The following is a 19895-nucleotide window of genomic DNA, read 5'->3' as shown; positions in this document are numbered from 1 at the left end:
GTCAACGTAATAGACGATAATTTATTCTCTGGAAACAATAAGCAACAACATGATTCCAGACTTGCAAAGGTCGTGACTAGGTTGGCAGAATCGAACGTTACGTTAAACAAATCCAAGTGTGTCTTCGGCGTTAAAAGGCTGACTTTTTTAGGTCATGTTTTAAGTGAGGAAGGCGTACCACCCGATCCAGCTAAGGTAAATGCTGTGAAAGAAATGAAGCCACCGAGCAATGCAGCGGAATTGCGCAGCGTTCTGGGAATGGCAAACCATTTGGGGCGCTTCTTGCCGCACCTTGCTCACACTAGAGCTCCTTTGCGCGAACTTTTGCGTAAAGAGAGGGCCTGGATATGGGGCCCAGCGTAGAACGCTGCTTTCGAAAGTGTGCAATCTCTCATCTGCTCCGCGAAATGCATGGCTTTGTACGACCCTCGCCTTCTCACGATTCTGTCGGCAGACGCTTCGTCTTTCGGCCTGGGCGCAGTCCTTTCTCAAACGCAACGGAACGGTGAGCGACGCCCAGTAGCGTTCGCCTCGCGTTCCCTCACGAAAACTGAGGAACGCTATGCGCAGATAGAAAAGGAGGCGTTAGCCTTGACTTGGGCTGCCGAAAGATTCGATGAATACCTCAGAGGTCTGGACATACTCTTCGAAACTGACCATAAGCTTCTTGTTGCCCTACTAGGAAAAATGCCCATTGATATGGTCCCGCCAAGAATTCAGCGGTTCAGATTGCGGCTCATGCACTATCGTTTTGAGGTAGTCTATGTTCCGGGAAAACACTTAGTCACTGCCGACGCTCTTTCGCGAGCGCCAATCACTGGAGACAAGCGAATAGCCGGAGAATTGACTGTGTCTGAAGTTTCTTCCTATGCAAAATCGTGCATTGAGGGACTGGAAACCGGAGATAATTTCCTGAAAAGAGTGAGAAAGGCCCAAGAAACCGATGCAGTTTGCACAGCCCTCCGATTGTTGTGTCGCGAAGGCTGGCCAGAAAAACCGAGGCTTCTTTCTCACCTCGCCCCTTATTGGCAAGAGCGCGCCTTTATAGTTGAAGGCAACGGGTTGCTTTTAAAAGGGACCAGACTCATAGTGCCTCAGTCCCTGAGAAAAGAAGTGCTAGAAAAGTTGCACGACGGGCATCAAGGCATTTCTAGAAGCCGAGCATTGGCTAAAGAGTTGGTTTGGTGGCCAGGCCTTAGCGAACAACTTGCGCAGCAGGTGAAAGATTGTGAAACTTGCGCGCGTTGTGCTACTTAGAATGCAGAGCCGTTGATGCCCACGGCTGCTATGAATTTTGCATGGGAAAGAGTTGGTGTTGACTTGTGCGTTATCAGTGATCGCCACTATTTAGTGCTGGTCGATTATCTGTCTCGCTACCCGGAAATTGCGCTTCTGCCTTCAACTACAGCTCTAACCGTTATAGAAAGGATGAAGAGCATTTTTGCTCGTCATGGCTTTCCGGAAACGGTAGTGACAGATAATGGACCGCAATTTTCATGCTCTGAGTTTGAAACTTTTGGTGTCCAGTATGGTTTCAGTCACCTGACTGTAAGCCCAAGGCACCCGCAAGCTAATGGGGAAGTGGAAAGAATGGTTTGTTGGTTTGTGGGGTTTAACGTCCCAAAGCGACTAAGGCAATGAGAGACGCCGTAGTGGAGGGAGGAAAGAATGGTGCAAACAATTTAAGTACAATACGCCTGATTGGAAAGAATGGCGCAAACAATCAAGCGTCTTGTACTTAAATCGAAAGACCCCTACCTCGCACTTCTCGCATACAGGGCGACACCAGGAGTGCTGGGCTACAGTCCTGCAGAAATCCTGATGGGTAGACGCCTAAGGACTCGCGTTCCGATGGCACCTCAGCTGCGAGGCCCATCACAGAGTAGAATGACAGATGTTATAGCAGCTAAGGATCATTCAAATCGAAAAATGCAAGCGCGTTACTACAACAAACGTCATCGTGCTAGGGATCTCATTCCGTTGAAGGTCGGTGATCCTGTGTGGGTTCAAGACATGTTTTCGCTCTATAAATAGCGCTGACTTGAAAACGGACGTTGTGCCTGTCTCCACTTTTAACTGCCCCTTACTTTTAACTGCCCTGCGCTTATGTAATGCCCTCGGGCCCTTAAGGAGAAAATAAATGAGAATGAAATGAAGTGCAGCTAGAACTATAAAAATATTTAGGATTTTAACGCAGTTAAGCCGAGTAGACCTGCGAATGCACGTGTTTTGCTTGGTTGACTGAAGGTTTCGCTTTGCCTCGCCGTCAGAACATCTGACGACGCTATTAGACACACCTTGAACTCTGTTCGCGCCGCGGATGGACGTTGATGAAGACGGCAATCACAGTAGCAGATTGTGCTGCCGTTTACCGCGAGGTGTCATCGGCCGCGGCTATAGCATAGTGCTCTCGTGCAGTGGCCAGTGAAGCTGATCTGTTCGCGCCGCCGTGATTTCTACACTTCATTGCGGCGATATTTGTTTTATTTCTGCGCGGGCCAATACCAATATAACGGTCAAGCTTCACACAAACTCGGTGAGCTGGTCAGACCTTGTGAAGTAGTGCTTTCGCGCAAAAAAAAAAATTGAATAAATGATCAACGGCTACGCTGTCAAGCATTGCTCCTCATAACCTATGTCGAGCAAAAGTTTCCTCTCTCCATCCTTGTAAGGTGTTGTGCCTTAGCGCTAGTAATTATTACAGGAAAGGTGTTCGGTAATTTAACGGTGGTTTCAGTTTTATTGCTTTATCCGATATTCGGATAGGAGGACTATAGTGCTGAGTTGAGGATTTCAATGCACCTCGTGGCTTTCCGGGTCTATTTATGCAGCAAAAGAACTGCATACCCAGAATGTGTGGCGCTTAATCTGCTGGGGTAAACTTCTAGTGTTTCTGGTCCCAAGCTTATGAAGCAGTAACTTCAACATGTTAGAAAACACGGTAATGCCGTTCCTAGATTGTTTTTACAGTACTCATTATGTATTTTGATTTCAAGGTCTGCCTGTTCCACCATTTCAGGAGAAATGTCGCCTTCCATATTACTCCTGGTCCAACTCCTAACAGCTTCACTTACATCCCAAATAATGGTGTTTATGACACGTCGAAAGTACCGCATTTGGCCGGAAATGGTCGCCAGGTTCTATACGCTGCATGACGCGATCGTGCCTCTCTATTCTGTTTCAGTACATATCAATTACTATCTAATATTTAAGATTGTACGAGAATTTCCACGTGTTTTTTATAGGTCGCTTCAGCAAAGCTGATGGAGGCGGCCTGGGTGCTACTTTTCCTACAGACGACGTTTTTTCCTTGTATCGTCATTTGGTTCCACGCTATTCTGGTTCTGTACCATCGTACTGAAGCGATAAGCCATGCATAAAGTGATTTCCCAGCATTTTCTTCCCTAGTAGTTTCTTAACTCGTGGATTCTCGTAATATAGAGGCCAGAGTTTTCTCTAAGGACTTAGAAAGCTGAGTCAAGTAGATAAGATCCCGATCACTATGTCTTTCGTATAGATTTCGTCGACGCTGGTACAGTTTGAAAATTCTCGGGATAAGTTCCTATCTACCACAATTAGGCACTCAGTTGAGTGTAACGGCTCTCATTTGAGCGCAAAAAAAAATTGACTAGTAATGGTAAAAGATACAATTACTATGTTAGTGCCAATGTAGCTTCCGCCAATACCTATCCAATCGCCGTTTTTTAAATCAAATAGAATGGCAGGTACTGTTCCAAAACATTTATATATCAGGTCTCTTTTGTCACTTTGAATATCTCAGTAAAAATTATCGTTATGATCAAGTACAATAATACTTTATCACCTGGACTTAGGCTTAGTGTAAGCGTCCCTCGACTGCAACTTTCATTTCCTGTTTATGTAAAAAACTGCCGATTTTTAGCGGCCTAAAAAACATGGGCACAAGAATGTGAACAGCAGCCCTACTGTCCCGGAGTATTGTTACGGCACAACGAAGCTCATCATTGTCAGCTTGACTACACCCATGGGAAGGCTAAAGCCTCTCCGATGTTTCTCCAATTAACCCTGGCCTTTACCAGCTGCGGCGCCCTTATCCCCGCAAACTTCTTAATCTCCTCCGCCCATCTGATTTTCTGCCGCCCCATGCTGCGCGTGCCTTCTATTCGTATCCACTCCATTTCTCTTAAAGATCAGCAGTTATCTTGCCTTCGCCTTAACCCCCTGCCCTAGCCCATTTCTTCCCCTTGATTTCGACTTGGATGTCACTAACCCGCGTTTATTCGCTGACCCACTCTGCCCGCTTCCGATCTCTTAACGTTACACCTATCATTTTTCTTTCCATAGCCCGCTGCGTTGTCTTCAACTTAAATTGCACCCTCTTTGTTAGCCTCCATGTTTCTGCCCCATAGGTGACGATCACTAAGATACAGCAGTTGTATACTTTTCTCTTGAAGGATATTGGTAGACTACCATTTATTATCTGAGATAACCTGCGATATGCGTTCCACCCCTTCATATTCTTCTTGTTATTTCCTGCTGATATCGGGGTCAGCGGTCACTACCTCTCCTAAGTAGATGTATGTCTTTACCACCTCTATCGCATTGCTACCAGTTATGAACTGCTGTTGTCTTGTCAGAGTGCTGAACATTACTTTATTTTCTGCGTGCTAATTTTTAGACCTACCTCTCTTCTCTGCCTCTCTAGCTCATTGGTCATATTTTACACTTCACCTCCAGAGTGACATAGCTAGGCAATGTCATCGCGGTGACCAAAACCTACTACTGACTGCTTCGCATGAGCAGGGTTTGGCCACCACCTTCTTTCAAAAAACTAATTCACAAAAAAACATGAAGGTGAGAAAATAACACCACAAATTAGGCACAACGACGCAGTCAGCGGTAGCAAACACGATAAATACCACAATTTCTGGGCTGTAGCCCGCAAACGATGCACAGCCCTCACAACAAAATTTCTGTGTCAAATACTAAAAAAATTGCTTAGGTGGTCCTCGCCCGGTGTTCTGTCCGACAAGATGAATTTCGGCTTAAAACTAGTTTTTTAAATTGTCATCAAACAGTTCATCATTAGCAACTGCCGAGAATAGTGTTATGCCGCGTAGCTGCGTAGTGAGGAGTTCGAGGAAGTAGAATAGGGACGTGCGTGCAGACTAATCGGGGCTCTGAGCCGTTTGTAGCCAGCTTTGATCCGTCAACCTCTCGCCTGTATTCAAACCATTTCATCCACTACATTTCGTGGAGGTGCTGGCATAAAAACGGTCTGTATTCACCAGTACCCCGTTGCAGCCGCCGTGTAGTAGGTTAGTGATCTTTATTGCCTCTAGAGTTCATTTCAATGGCTACCACGCAAGCGACACAGAGCCAGCAACAGCCAGCTGAAGAAGATATCACCTTGCCCCACGAGCCACAATCACGTACATTCCACGACGAGTCCTAAGAGGATGTTGAAAAATGGCTCCGACATTATGAAAGGTGCATCTCGTACAACAGCCGCAACTATATCGCCCGCCTATACAACGTCGTTTTCTTTCTTGCTGGCACGGCTCTGACTTGGTTTGACAACCACGAGGAAAATCTCATGACCTGGAGCCGGTTTGTTGAAGAAATTAAATTCTTTGGGGGTACTGCTGCCAAGAAGGAACCCGATGAGCATAAACTTTCCAAGAGAGCCCAGCTACCCGGTGAAACATACACGCAGTACATCGAGGAATCTCAAATCAACGGAGGAGAAATATGGCGCCGAATACAGAAAATCGCGTTCCGTAGTTTAAATGCGCTAACAAAGAAAGGCGCATACCCATCTCCTCGTTTTGACGACGCAGTCGGTCGTCTGTATTCAGCGTCATATTTTTCCTCCTTTGATTTTCGATCTGGCTATTGGCAAATTTCCCTGCATCCATCCGGCCATGAAAAGACAGCTTTCCTAACCCCAGATCGTTTGTACGAATTTAATTTGACGCCGTATGGATTATGGAATGATCCCGCAACGTTCGAGCGATCTATGGACACTATACTTGTGGGTTACAATGGGAAGTATGCATGTGCTACGTGGATGATGTCACCATTTTCGGCAAAACGAAAGAGCACCATGAAAGACTTCATAGTGCTCTTGAATGCATCGGGACAGCGGGAGTTGAGTTGAGATGCTGTAAGCAACAGGTGGGGTTAGCCTTGCGGTTTTTGTCGGCAATTGCTCCATCGTAGTAACACCTACAATAACTAAATCACATAATCCGGCACCATCCTCACGCGCACAAATAATAGTCACTACTGTCACTATGTGGAGAGTATGTCCGTGTCCTGTAAGTCAAATACATATCCTGTCAAAGATCCGACAGGGCCAAAATGGAAACAGATGGGTGTTTAAAATATAATTTTAGCCCTGCTAAACGCCCTATAATCCCAGCGCAGTTCCAGTGCACAATAAACGTCCCTTTTTGGTGGTTTTATTAGCACGAGGGTGAAGACCAGCCATATTAGGGAGTAAAGTTCGCTGCGAAGGCGATAATCATGCATGGGCTCACATGAAAGCACCAACTGGAGAAAGTTCTTCAGGGCGCCAGGCTGCCTCATTTTGAACTCAAAGAAGTGCCATTTTGGGGTCCAGTAAACTCAATTTCTTGGATTCCTGGTCAACGAGGATGACATGAGGCCGTACCCGCAGATGATCGCTACAGTATGACATCTTGAAACTCCACACACCCTAAAAAGCCTTCGGAGCTTCCTCGCACTCTCTTCTTATTTTGTTCCTTCATTACTGGCTTTGCGCAGGTTTATCAACCCCCTCATTTCTCTTCTGCCTACGATTCGCAGTTTGTATGCACCCCCGAGTGCAAATCCTCGTTCCATCAGCTCAAATCTTCTCTCACTTCAGCACCACTCCTGCGGCACTTCGGCCCTTCTGCTGTGACGGAAATTCACACTGGCACCAGCGGCGTAAGTCTTTCGGCGGTAATTGTCCAGCTGCACAATGGGATTGAGTACGTTACTGCTTATTGCAGCCGCACGCTAGCAAAATGTGAGCGCAACTGCATTCTTCCTTAATTGGAGCGCCTCGCAGTTGTGTTCGGTGTGTACAAAATCCGACGACACCTAAGTGGACGCCACTTCACTATTGTCACAGACCATCATTCTCTCTGCTGGCTCATCGGACTCCACCGTCCATCGCATCATCTAGCGCGCTGGGCATTGCGCCTACATCAATATAACTTTGCTGTCTCGTACAAATGTGGGCGCTGTCACAGTGGTGCAGACTGCTTGTCACGCCACCCATTGCAGACCTCGGTCAACAATGAGGACAGTTTCGAAGGGTGTTTAGCCTCGTGCGCGCCGACGTTCCCCAGTCTGCCGACCTTTACGCGACAGCACCATAGCTATCTCTCACTGCAGCCCCTTATAAAAGAGGTAGAATTTTGAGTAGAGTCTGCGTTAATTACAATCAGTGATGGTATTTTGCTCAAAATACCATCCATCGAGGATCTTCACCTGCTTTGTTCGTCCCAAAAAGTCCCTGCGCGCAAGTTTCGCACGCTATACACGAAGACATCACACCCTCGCATATAGGCCTCTTTCGTACCCTACACCGAGTTCGACAGCGTTTCTGTTGGCCGCAAGTTTATAAGACCACTAAGCAGTGCTGCAACATGTGAACAATGCCATCGACTTGAGGCACGAACCACGCCGCCGGCCGATTCTTTGGAGCCCGTCAAACTAACCACTTCTTTTCAAAAGATTAGAATTGACCTGATTGGTCTTCCGGAGTCTTTAGAGGGACGCAGCTGGGTGAGTGTACGCGTAGCCTATCTCATCAGATACGCGCAGACCACCTCTCTCTTTACCAGAAAGGGTGGTGGTGTTTCGTCGTTTCTTCTGCACTCTGTTATTCTTCTGCAAGTAGCATTCCGGCCTTGTTATAATAAGTGATCGTGGACGGCAATTTACTGCTGATGTCGGGGAATAAATTCTTTGCCTTTGTGGATCAGACTACCGACTCTCCACACCGTACCGTTCGCAGGCCAATTCTCTTCACGGACGCACTAACCGCACCCTGAGAACCCTGTTTTCTCTGTACGCCTCGTGTCACCATCGCAATTGGGACGCAGTGCTACTACATGTGGCGTACGCTTAATACGGTAGATCATGAGGTCACCGGGTATTCCCCCTTCTGCTTGCTATATGCCCGAACTCCCCGCGTTTTCCTCGATACCATCTTCAAGTTTTCCCCCAACGACAACGCGCCGTTTCCCAGGTACAATGCCGTGCCGAAGAAGCGGGTCGAATAGCCCGCTTGCGTACACTGGTCTCTCAACGCCGCTCGACAAATACTACGACCTTCGTCGTCATGCAGTGACTTACTCTCCTCAGGACTTTGTCTGGCTTCGACTCCAACCCAGCAGAGAGAACTGTATTAGAAGTTTCTGTCGCAGTACGATGGCCCCTTCATCGTGTTCGAATGACTGAATAACGGGAACTACATCGTCGCCAAGGTGACGACGGATAAACGCCGTTCCCCTAAGACAAAAGTCTTTCATGCAGCTCACTTGAAGGGCTGCCATCGTCGATCTGCACCAACTTTCTCAACGACGAGAATCGTCCGCCCCCGGCGAAATCGTTACGCCGCGTAGCGGCTTACTGAGGAGTTCGAGGAAGAAAAGGGGGGAGGCGCGCACAAATTGATGTGGGCTCTGAGCCGTTTGCGGCCAGCTTTGATCCGTCGAGCTCTCACATGTATCAAAACTATTCATCCGCTACAATATTTTCAATTATTTCACTATTAAACAGCTTCAGAGGGAATGATTTCAAATCTGTGATACTTCACGCTTAATAACACTAAAATTACGGAGGACACTTAACGCTGCTTACGTGCTTTAAAGGCGGAAGCAATAATTTTTAATTTATGTTTTTCTTCCTTTTCAATCAAAGACCTTTAGATTAGCATACACTCTTAATTCAGCGCATACCCTAGGTTCACCTCTATTCCTCAAGAAACAAAGCGCTTTTGTGGTACATATGTTGCATGCTGGCCTCTCCTTTGTTGAAATCCCGGCGCCTTCGCAAGCAATTTTTTTCTCTGTTTTATGTTCTATTATAAGCCGAAGCTTCAGTCTGCACGCACTGACGCACCTGTATTTGTTGAATTCAATCCAGAGATAAAATAAATAAGGAGCTAAGGGGAGTTCATTTGTGGTTGAAAAGTGATCGAATAAATATTAGTAGCCAGAAAAATAAATCATTTTTTAATTGAGCTCCAAATCGGGTTAGATTTGATTGCTTCCATTTATTTTACAGCCTGCACTACTGCAGTAGGTAGCCAACTTTAAATACTTAGGAATCATGCATGATTCCTGCATAAAAAGGCAATCGCATATCAGTAAGGCGTGTTCACCGCTAGTTTATGGTTGCTATATGTTGTTAGATCCCCATGGATACTTTGTCAGACAATTTTGTTTATTCAATAATTCGCATCTGTGCGTAGTTTTCTGAGGCACTCTTCACCATTATAGGTCAGCGCTTATGTTGCTATAAAAAATGACTATAGGATAATACGGTTTTGCAGCGTTCTCATTTGCACTTTGATTTTGTCAGATGGGAAAAGAGCCCATAGTTTTCCGGTGCACATAAGGTTGCTTCTTGTTTAGTGCATAAACAGCCGAATTGCAGATTTATGTACAGCTTGCTCTTAGGATGTTGTATTATTGGCATTTTTCTCTCTATGCTGATTCTACTTGCCGAATTTCTGTGCTGCATCGATCTATTGGTTCCACTACAAGTCAGGCATGCTGTGACACAAAACTAGCTTTGAGAAGTTTTGTGCAACTTCCATATGAAAGGCCTCGCCTTCCAGGGAACGGGGTCCGCAAGCCGTGCTCTCGCGCGACGAGTGACACAACCTCAGTCAGTAAAAAAGACTGGTTTTTGCAGAACCAAAACAACTCTTCGAATGCGGCATATCATAGAACAACGGAGCCAAGCATGCGCTACCTCTACAGGCAGCGCAAAGCTAAGGCTGAGAAAAAAGAGGCGCTACATCTTACCGCGGAAGAACAAATATACAGAGTCGAAAGGGCAGTTATAAAGAACTAAACACAATGCATTGAGACATGGATGAGACAAAGCGACAGCGATGAGGGCTTGAAACACTACATGAAATCTGGCTGCTTGCGTAGAAGCCACTCTCACAAAACAGCTATCCCATCGTTGCAGATGGCACTTCCATCTGCACACTTCATTCCAGTACGGTACCTCCCCGACGTCTGTGTATACATCCCGCAGGAATGGTCAAATGTTTAGGGCAATCCCCCAAGGTGGAGTAGATTTGTAATAAGGGAGTAATCACTCAGTGGCATCCACCCGAGCGCAGCCATACGGCTACAAAGGAAAGCTATACAGCTTTCTCAGAAACTTCGTAGTTAAAGAAAAATTCGTCCTGGTCCGGGGTTCGAACCCAGGACCACCGCTTCACCGGAGCAGTCGCTCTACCAATTGAGCTAACCAGGACGGCAAGCTTATGGTAGGGCGAGAGCGAATTGATCAATAACTCAAATTGGGAACTGTGTTGGTCAAATGTTTAGGGGAATCCCCCAAGGTGGAGTAGACTTGTAATAAGGGAGTAATTACTCATTGGCATCCACCCGAGCCCAGCCATACGGCTACAAAGGAAAGCTATACAGCTTTCTCAGAAACTTCATAAAGAAAAATTCGTCCTGGTCTGGGGTTCGAACCCGGGACCACCGCTTCACCGGAGCAGTCGCTCTACCAATTGAGCTAATCAGGACGGCAAGCTTATGGTAGGGCGAGAGCGAATTGATCAATAACTCGAATTGGGAACTGTGTTGGTCAAATGTTTAGGGGAATCCCCCAAGGTGGAATAGATTTGTAATAAGGGAGTAATTACTCATTGGCATCCACCCGAGCGCAGCCATACGGCTTTCTCAGAAACTTCGTAGTTAAAGAAAAATTCGTCCTGGTCCGGGGTTCGAACCCATTATTGAACAATTCGCTCTCGCCCTACCATAAGCTTGCCGTCCTGGTTAGCTCAATTGGTAGAGCGACTGCTCCGGTGAAGCGGTGGTCCTGGGTTCGAACCCCGGACCAGGACGAATTTTTCTTTAACTACGAAGTTTCTGAGAAGGCTGTATAGCTTTCCTTTGTAGCCGTATGGCTCCGCTCGGGTGGATGCCAATGAGTAATTACTCCCTTATTATCCCGCAGGAATCCCACCGCGCGCCGCTTTGCTGCACTTATCAAGCCTTAATCGCAGCGGTCGCCACGTCTGGCGAGTGAGAGTTCGGTCATGCACAGTTGCGCTGCCTGCGCGCACCTAGATCACTGGAAGAGAGCGCGCGCAGTTCAAATGGCTAAAAGGGGCCGTAGAGCCCAAAAATTGTCAATAAAAAATTGTCTTTCAGCTCAGAATGAGAACAGGTTTTGAGTGAACGTAACTTTCTGGTTATGAGTCAAAAGCATTATTTCTATTGCGACTCCTTTTTAACGGGGCTTTGAGCCATTTCACTTAACATAATGAGCTGACCAGAAGTGGAACAGAAGGAAATAAAAACGTTAATCTGGGCTATGTCGAAGAACAGTACAGTCCAATATATTTGTTCGTTGTGGCATTCATGGAGAGTGGTGGGCTTTTTATTACCTGTCAAATAGTAAACATGAATATTTAAGTCCGCTGTTCTTTTCTTCTGTACGTGAACACCACCAACATCCGTTTTGAATAACATTTTCTGTGGGTAATCAAGAAAGATGCTAAATATTGAAGCCTTGGAATCTCCCTAGGTTAGCCAATAAAGCTTTTTTTTTTCAAATATAGGAAGATCAGGATTACACGGCGCTCATTGGTAATATTTCTGCAAGCTGATAACTAGGGGCTCGTGTAGTACCTGACACCAAGCTGTTTCTAGAAAATGTCGGCCAAAATCTTACTGTCACGAGCTTTCCTCTTTCGAAGTCACTGTATGGTATAATAGAAACAATAAAATTATCTCCAAGGTAGTGATCTTCCAAATCTAAAAATTTGTGGCGCTGCGTGCTGATCTCCTTGTCGATCAGCGGTATCCTTGGTCTTGAATGGAAAGGCCACAAAAGTTTGGACCTATACACGCGGGTCATGCAGTTCAACTTCTCTGTAAGGTAAAGTTGTGCCCCAATATAGTGATCCAGTTCAAAGGCGCATCAAATTATGGACACTTCTGAGCCGAGCCTTTTCAATACATTATCATCGCGTTAACTTGAAATCTCCCTGCTGGGAGAGTGAAAATGGTGATATTTGTGCTTGGCATAGAAACCAGCTGGAATCAGGCATCGGCTTCCCCTACCACATGTTTCACTGTCTGCACTTTAAGCGCTAGACAAGAGCAAAATGCATTGGGGAAGCACGAAAGCCCTCATAAGGAATTATAGCGATGTATCGACCCGTACTGTGCGTGCCAAAGGGGTCGGTAGAAGCGGATTTGCCTCTGGCAGATTCCATGAATGGCTTTAAAGAAAGCATATGCGGGCAGCTTCTGCTAAGTTTAAAGCTGCAGCGAGCAGCTGACTGTCCGCTGCTCACAGAAATGAAAACAAAAAGGGCACGTTGCACTTGACGCGTGTTCGTTATTTTGTCCTCACTGAAGCTTGAAGACAAGGTGACCACACTAAAACAAGCGATGGTATCGGTGCGGTTTGTGTTTGTGTGTTCATGTCACGCTCCGAACATTTTTTTTATTATCTTTAAACGTCTCCCAAATGTCACTGGTGCTCGCGAACTCGATCCAGACCAACCAGAGCGAGAAAATCCCTCAGAGCGAGAAAATCCGCTTCTCAATAGCATAATTTGCCGTTAATTTACAGAGGAGTTAGCAAGTACGCGCGCATATCAACCTATGTACTTTGAATTTAGCGTTTTTCAGTTCTTATATTCTGCTTGCAGATCCGAGCTACAACCAGGTTATAGCGTTCCCTTACACCAACCAGATGAATTGTGTCATCGCTCAAGGTGTTTACTACCAAGATGGTAAGCAGCGAATTTTTAGTTTTGCGGGTCGCTTCAGAAGTTCCGTGCCAGCGATCTTTTATTTCAACAGTATTACGACGGGAACAACGCTTCTATAAAATACGCTCAAAATGCTGCAAACACTTCTTCCAGTGATATAGAAATCACTATTCAGCCTGAAGAGCGGAAGAGGTAATGCTTCCAGCCGCAGTTTACTTTATGAATATCTGTTATCGTGAGCCGCCATAACAGCCATGGCTTCTTTGTGGTGATACCTGTCCAAAGTGTGTGCAGTCTCTTCTAAGCTTGCAAGGTTACCAAATATGCATGTGCATACCCAGGTCATCCGTCAGTTTTTTCGAAAGAAAAAAAGCTAACTGATCATTCCTCATAATTCGTCAAAAGTAAAGTATGCGTAAATCGTAACAACTTTTCTGAACAATATCTCGAAAACGATATTGATGTAAAAAAAAATCATCACCAGATAAAAAATATTAAATTTTTGAACAACGCCTGTGCAGTAGCATCATTCTAACATTCTTTACGACATATTCGGCTGTATTAAAGTGTTATAGTATGGTAAGTGGGCGAGCTTGGAAGCGCATGCCGAAACGGGTCACCGACGTGCCCTGAGGAGGGCGCGGGAAGGGGCGCCCGTAAAGCGACAGTACACGTTGCTGGCGGGAGTCAAACTGGCTCCTCTCCTTGAAAAGCGAGGGAGCGTTTATTTCCCTTTCCCTTCTTCCCCGTGCAGCTGGGCACCGCGGAGACGGCGCCTGCGGTGTACTTCGCGTCCACTGACCTAGGGATCGTCACATAAGGTCAAACATTGGACGCATAAATTTGCACTCGAGAAGAAGCCTAAAAACGTTGCAGCGATAATTTAAGCTCTGCATTAAAGGTATGAAGCTGTACCTTAAAATTTATTAGCAATACCCGGTTATGCAGAATTTGTCATTCAGGACGTTACATTCATCAAAAATAAAAGTTGAGAAGTACCCCTATAAATAATTTATTTTCAACTCAACGCTTCGAGACTCACTCTGTTCCTACTACAGAGGTGACTAAAATGCGAGCCAGCAGCAGCAAAGAGCGTCATTCGCTTTTCTTTTGCTAACACGTGGCGAAGTGCATTAACGTACGCAGAGGGGAGAGTTTCCGGAATCCTGTTCCCTTTCGTCTCTGTGAGCCATAAGTGCCATAATTCGACGTGATGCCTATAGAACGGATTGCGCTCCACGGCCAAGACTCTCACCTCTCCGAAGGCGATTCCGTGGTCGGCGGGTTCGCTGTACCAGTCGAGGCGGTTGCCTTCCAAATTCATTTACCGGTCATCGTTCTTATTTTGCCTGATTCTCTGATCGAGGTTTGTAAGGTGTTAGCTTTTATTGCTGGTGTTTTTCAAAGACGCGTCGGTCTGCAATCAAGGTTAAATTGACAAAACAGCAACCACTTGACCAGACTATACCACACAGCAAGAGTGGCCGCGTAGCGCCTCAATTTATTCCTATGCTTTTGGTCCCCTATATAGGTTCCAGTATAGCGATCATCGAAGTGGGACCACCCTCCCCCCCCCCCCCGCCCCCCAGGGAGCAGCATTTCCATAAAATTTGGGGGCCACCTGTTCGACGCTGAATGTTCGAAGTGGTGTCAGATGACTTGGTATGTTCTTTAGGATAAAATTACGGATGGAGATGAAGCCCAAAATGTAGAATTCGCAAAGGCAACCTTCCGCCCCAAAACCATGCTTTCCGAGGACCTTCAAGCGGCCATTACGGCCGAACCGTTTGTCGCAGGGCATTCCGGTGTTGTCAAACGACTCGTCGTGTTGTGATGCACACGTTAATAAAAATTTTGACTAATATAATGCGGAAATGCGCCGAATATACCGTAGGTGGCTGTAAATTTCATTAGGAGTGCAAAGTCCATGAGGTAGATGACGCTTCTTGTGTCTTACAAGCGATGTTTGGATTTGGTCTTCTCCGCGTTCGCTGAACACACCGGTGTAAAACACTTGAAGCTCCCGTAGCGAGCGATCTTAAGTCTAACACTGAGGCAGTGTTGGCGGAGAATTTTGTTTCTCCGAAGCGTGAGGCCGGGCAGTTATAACATGGGATTTTGTTCATGACACCCGCTTATATTTTTTCCGGGAACGTGGTCTCTGGGTTGAGGTAGAAAACAGCTGATTGTTGAAAAGGATTTGTGAGACACGCAGATGCCCCATTTTTATAGAATGCATGCTAGCGCCTCGCTGCAGCCCCTCACGTATGGAAGCACAATACGAGCGCGTTTAGTTTTTTCCACTTTGACTAGCGTCCCTGTCCTCTGAACCTGATGGCGGGAAATGCATTTAATAAAACCAAACGTGCATCCCGTATGCAGATCGGTGGACATGGTAAAAAACTTTTCTCTTCGCTTCAGAGCGGATGAACTTTGCTCTCCTCCGAACAGATGAGAAAACTGATGTCTTGTGGTTAACAGACTGATTAGTATTAATATCTAAGTGGCGGCTGGTATCAGTCGGCTTCGTAAAAAAAAAACGAACTTCAGGTATCCCCCTCGTCTTCCCCTAAGGACATCAAGGACTGGCAAGTCGCTGTTCTTTTCCCGTTCCATTGTGAATTGGTAAAGGGCTCTACCGAGTTCAGATGTGCAACGAAGTTTCCACTTCTGTTATCTTTTTAGGATGCAGAAGCAGTCATCATTGTAGAGAATGAAACAATTTGTTCTTGAAATGGCTGCAGTGGTTTTCCTTGAATGGCCTCGATCGTTATGTTGGCAGCAGTTACCGAGATTCCGGCGTCCATGGCAGCGCCACTGGTTTTTTTTGAAGAATTGTCCTTTGAAGGAGAAAACTGTGCTATTCCGGCAAAACTCCAAGACCGGACAGGATTCTTTCTGCAGACACGAAGGCCAGTCAACGCGAAAACAGCGAAACCCGAAACAAGGAACGTGAGGGGCGACAGCGAAGCGCGAGCAAGAATTCTATAAAAACGACATCTTTGAGAGACATCCGTGTCTCTAACAAAGCCATTTCAACACCCAACTGTTTTCTACCATGGACCAAAGACCGCGTCCCTAGAGAAAAACAAGCCGGGGTCATTTACAAAATTCGATGCTGCAAGTGCCTCGTACATAAGCGAAGCAAAAACCCTTGTTCAGCGAAACATGCAGCACAAAATTGTCATCCGATTAATGCAAGAGAAAACAGCCCCCTCGCGGAGCATTGCGAATGCGCCGACTAGAGAGCCTCCTTCAAAGAGGTGAGAGTCTTGGCCATGGAGCGTAATCTGTTCAAGAGGTGCCACGTGCAGTCATGGCACATCCAGCTCAAAATGGTGACGGTGAATAGAACTCTGAGAACACTCCCCTTCGTTTTCATTAATAGACCTAGCCCCGTGTTAACAAAGGGAAAGCGAAGGCCGCTCTCTAAGGCAGCTAGATCGAATTTCAGCCACTGCTGAAGGAGGCCCGAGTTGGTCATGATACATTGGGCTGAAAATAAATTCTTCATTGGTGTCACTATTTTTCAACTTCAGTTTCAAAAATTACCAGGCAGACTTCTGTCGAAAATGTTTTTGTTTAAACTGCATTGATAGCTTCCTGCGCAGTCTCACGCCACTAATGGCGCAGTAGTGCAGCGTTTACACGCTGGACCACAGCCCTGCGATGGCATCGATATGGCTTGTACGACCTAGGTTGCTCTTTCTGAAGAATCTGTTGCGTCAGTCATATTCTAACTGCCAGATGCCACAAGGTCATGCAACCTACGTGGCCCACCTAGGTTGTTCCTCTAAGAATTTATTACTCACCCCGCCGATGACTCCGATGACGACGACGGCAGATTTTCTGAAGTACAGAAGCGCTAGCGCTCTCTCCTTGAAAGTACGTGCTGTTGGGCTAGTGTGTTCATAACAAAGTTGAAAGGCGCATGGGAATCAAAACAGGTAGAGAGAAAGATAGAAAGTCGTTTTTTCTATCTTTCTGCCTTCATGTGTGGCTCCCTTGTCCCTTTCAAATTTACTATCGTTACAAGTAGCATTTTAAAGAGAAGGGAGATGAAAGGGGAGGTGCCTTGGCAGAAAAAGCTCCAGGAAGAATGCAGGCCATAGGCTACAAAGTATCAACGAAGAAGGAACAAAAGTCCTACTGTTTGTGCGGGTTGAAAATTTTGCCTCAATATTAGGTCACTAATCGCCATGATGAAAACTTACCTCTCGTGACAGGGAGAAGGCTTGCACAAAGCCTCCACAAGACACCGACTGCAGTATAATGTCATACTCTAATAATTTCAAAGTCAACCATGTGTTTTAACCCCCTTTGCTCTCTGCCCATCTGCACTGCCATAGTGCGCTCCTCCGTTCATCCCCTGCCCTCATCTTTTTACCTCAACCTGTGTACTTCAGCTTCTTCCGCAATAACCTCATTACTGAGGATTCATGTGGCGACCACCATATGGTTATGCACTCCCGCACTGCCATCGTACTCTCCTCCTCTTACTTACGCGTGGTTTCCATCCGCCTCCTTCTACATGCACTACGAGAACGCTATACCCAGCGAACTGCCTTTAACAGCGAGCAGGCCTTTTAGATTAGGATGAGATAGAATTCTAACGCGCCGCCCTTGGATCCCGAGTCAGGCGTGTTACACCTCCGCAACCGAGGCGCATTCGTTCAACATGGCAAATGGCAAACCTACTGTGTCTTGTCCGACGGTGCCCATGTCACCGAAGGGGTGCGCACAGAGGACCCCAGGCAGCTGGAGCGTGCCATTAACGCTATTCTACCATACCGTTAAGGCGGGGCCTAGATGTCCCCCCATTTTTTTTTGGTAGAAGTAAACGCGTACAAAAGAACAGATCGCATAAGACGTCCAAGAAGCTGAGAAACAAACTACAAACGCTGCAGGAAAAAATATCTAAAGCAGGGAGACTTTGACAGTGTTCTGCAAAATCTTTCGGTTCCTGCATCTGATCCTGCACATGTGTTATTATGTAATTGGATTACTTGTATACAGTACCTCTCTCCACCTCACACTGGTTGAACCCTCACCTCTTTCATTTCATTTCTGCAGTCTGCCTGCTACCAATCTATTTCCCCTGCCGCAGATCAGTTGCTTCCCATAGCGATGGCACATCCGAAGGCTAGCAGAAATCTTTTCCTTCCCTTTTATTACTACGCTTAATTAATCCACTACGACTACTACTACCACTACTACCACTACTACAGCTCGAACTACTCCTGCAAGCACCAAAATCTGCTATCGGCTGATCCACCTTTCCTGCAACCACTTTCAGACTGTTCACGTTTCCAGAGCTTAGGCTTAGAGCCAGTCATTAAGAGAATTTTGATATTTTTGGAGGTAAGGGAAACGGAGGAGAGGGGGGGGGGGGGGCGGGGGCGCAGCATCTCTGCGTTTGCATGATCTTTTTTCGTGTCTTTTAAGAATTGAGTTACACAAGCCAAGTGAGATAGGGATCAGTTAGGTGTGCGTTTGAGCTTGTTCAGAATCCATTCTTGCCAAAAATCATGCGAAAAATGACTGGGAAGAAGACAAGAAACAAGACAACGCTTGTCTGATTCTTTTTTTTTGTCTTCGCCAAGCTCATTTTCTGCGCGCTTTGTGCCAAAGTATAGGTTTCCGCAAAACCTTCGGATATGATGGTGGAGCTTCCTTACGTTGGGGACTCAAATATTACTGGCACTCTCAAAATCAACGCTTAAGAAAGCAGTGGCTGGTTTATGAAAAGGAAGGGTTTTCTAGTGCGCAAGAGGCATTAGAGCAGGAAGTACGCAAACGGAGATATTCCACTGGAGCTGCAGCCTCTATATACCCTCCTCATGAAGAATACTTGGGCAACATGTAAAGGGTAACATTAGCTGGAATAATTTCTTATATCATGAATAGAAAAGAGAATAACTGGACCAACGTGCTTAGTGACTTCTCGCAATGCTGCGATGAAGGGGGACCCACAGTGCACAATCTAGCTCTGGTTGCATGAAATCAAGAAGGTACGCCCGACTTAGAGTAGTCGTAAGCGTATATGCCTCCCAATAACATTGTTCCTGAAGTCTATTAAAAAACAATTTACGACTGAAGTTTGGGCTCACCTTCTTCTTCCTGGATGGCATGCAGGCCTTCTAAAACAAAATATTCGCAACAAAACTGGACCATCTACGTTGCGCCGTATATTTGAGCGCCAAACATATTCAATAAATAACAATTACTACAAAAATATCGCTTTATTTTTGCTTTTACATTTTACGCTCATAAGTACATATCCCAAAATATACACATTTAGCCAATATTTAACCGATGTTAGCCTGTATATATTTTGCATTTTTCTTTAGTTTTGTTGACATCTACGTGGCTTATTTAAAAAGAAAAGCTGGATTCCGACACGCTGGCCTCATCTCCTGACTTGTAGCAGCCAAAATGCGACTGCTGTTAGCATGATTATGTTTATTTATTGATCGCACCACTGTTAACATATTTTACTAGCTTTTATGCTTATTATTGCATGCTTCCTCTTCAGTGCTGAGTCCTTTTTATGACATATTTTTAGATGAGCTCATCCATGAACCGTCTCTAGGGTACATTGAAGGCGCTAGTAATACCTTTTATTGTAAGTGAACGCTGAGTTTAGCGTCTAGAAAAATAAACTGAATTGTATTAAACCGATCCTTCGCAATTGTTCGTAGCAACACACGATTAGAGCCTGAGACAAATTCGCCAAATGGGCTTGACATTTTCTTTCCTTACGTTAACCTCATTTTCAGAATGTGTGCTGTTTGTATCGAAACAAACTGTGGACGACGTGCCGAAAGAATGCATCGATCATTTCGCATCAGTATGCGGCGTCGCGGTTCCAATGTACGGCGAGGACATCTGCGACATGGAAGAGATTCGTGAATAA

The 19895-nt window shown here is 45.9% G+C and overlaps 1 protein-coding gene across 1 annotated transcript in view; it reads left to right on the top strand.

Annotated features, from left to right (window-relative positions):
- LOC149325542 (uncharacterized) overlaps positions 1-19895 on the top strand; it is an 89553-nt gene extending 69658 nt beyond the window's left edge. Inside the window, exons 4-6 of the mRNA XM_089564330.1 lie at positions 3020-3087; positions 12917-13000; positions 19759-19895. Of these exons, the coding sequence (XP_089420456.1) occupies positions 3020-3087; positions 12917-13000; positions 19759-19895 (289 nt within the window). The remainder of the gene's footprint in view (positions 1-3019; positions 3088-12916; positions 13001-19758) is intronic.

Source organism: Amblyomma mixtum, chromosome 10 (assembly GCF_055824585.1).
Source record: "Amblyomma mixtum isolate Tamu chromosome 10, ASM5582458v1, whole genome shotgun sequence".
In the NCBI taxonomy this organism is placed as follows: domain Eukaryota; kingdom Metazoa; phylum Arthropoda; class Arachnida; order Ixodida; family Ixodidae; genus Amblyomma; species Amblyomma mixtum.
This window is presented reverse-complemented; position numbering and strand designations above follow the sequence as displayed.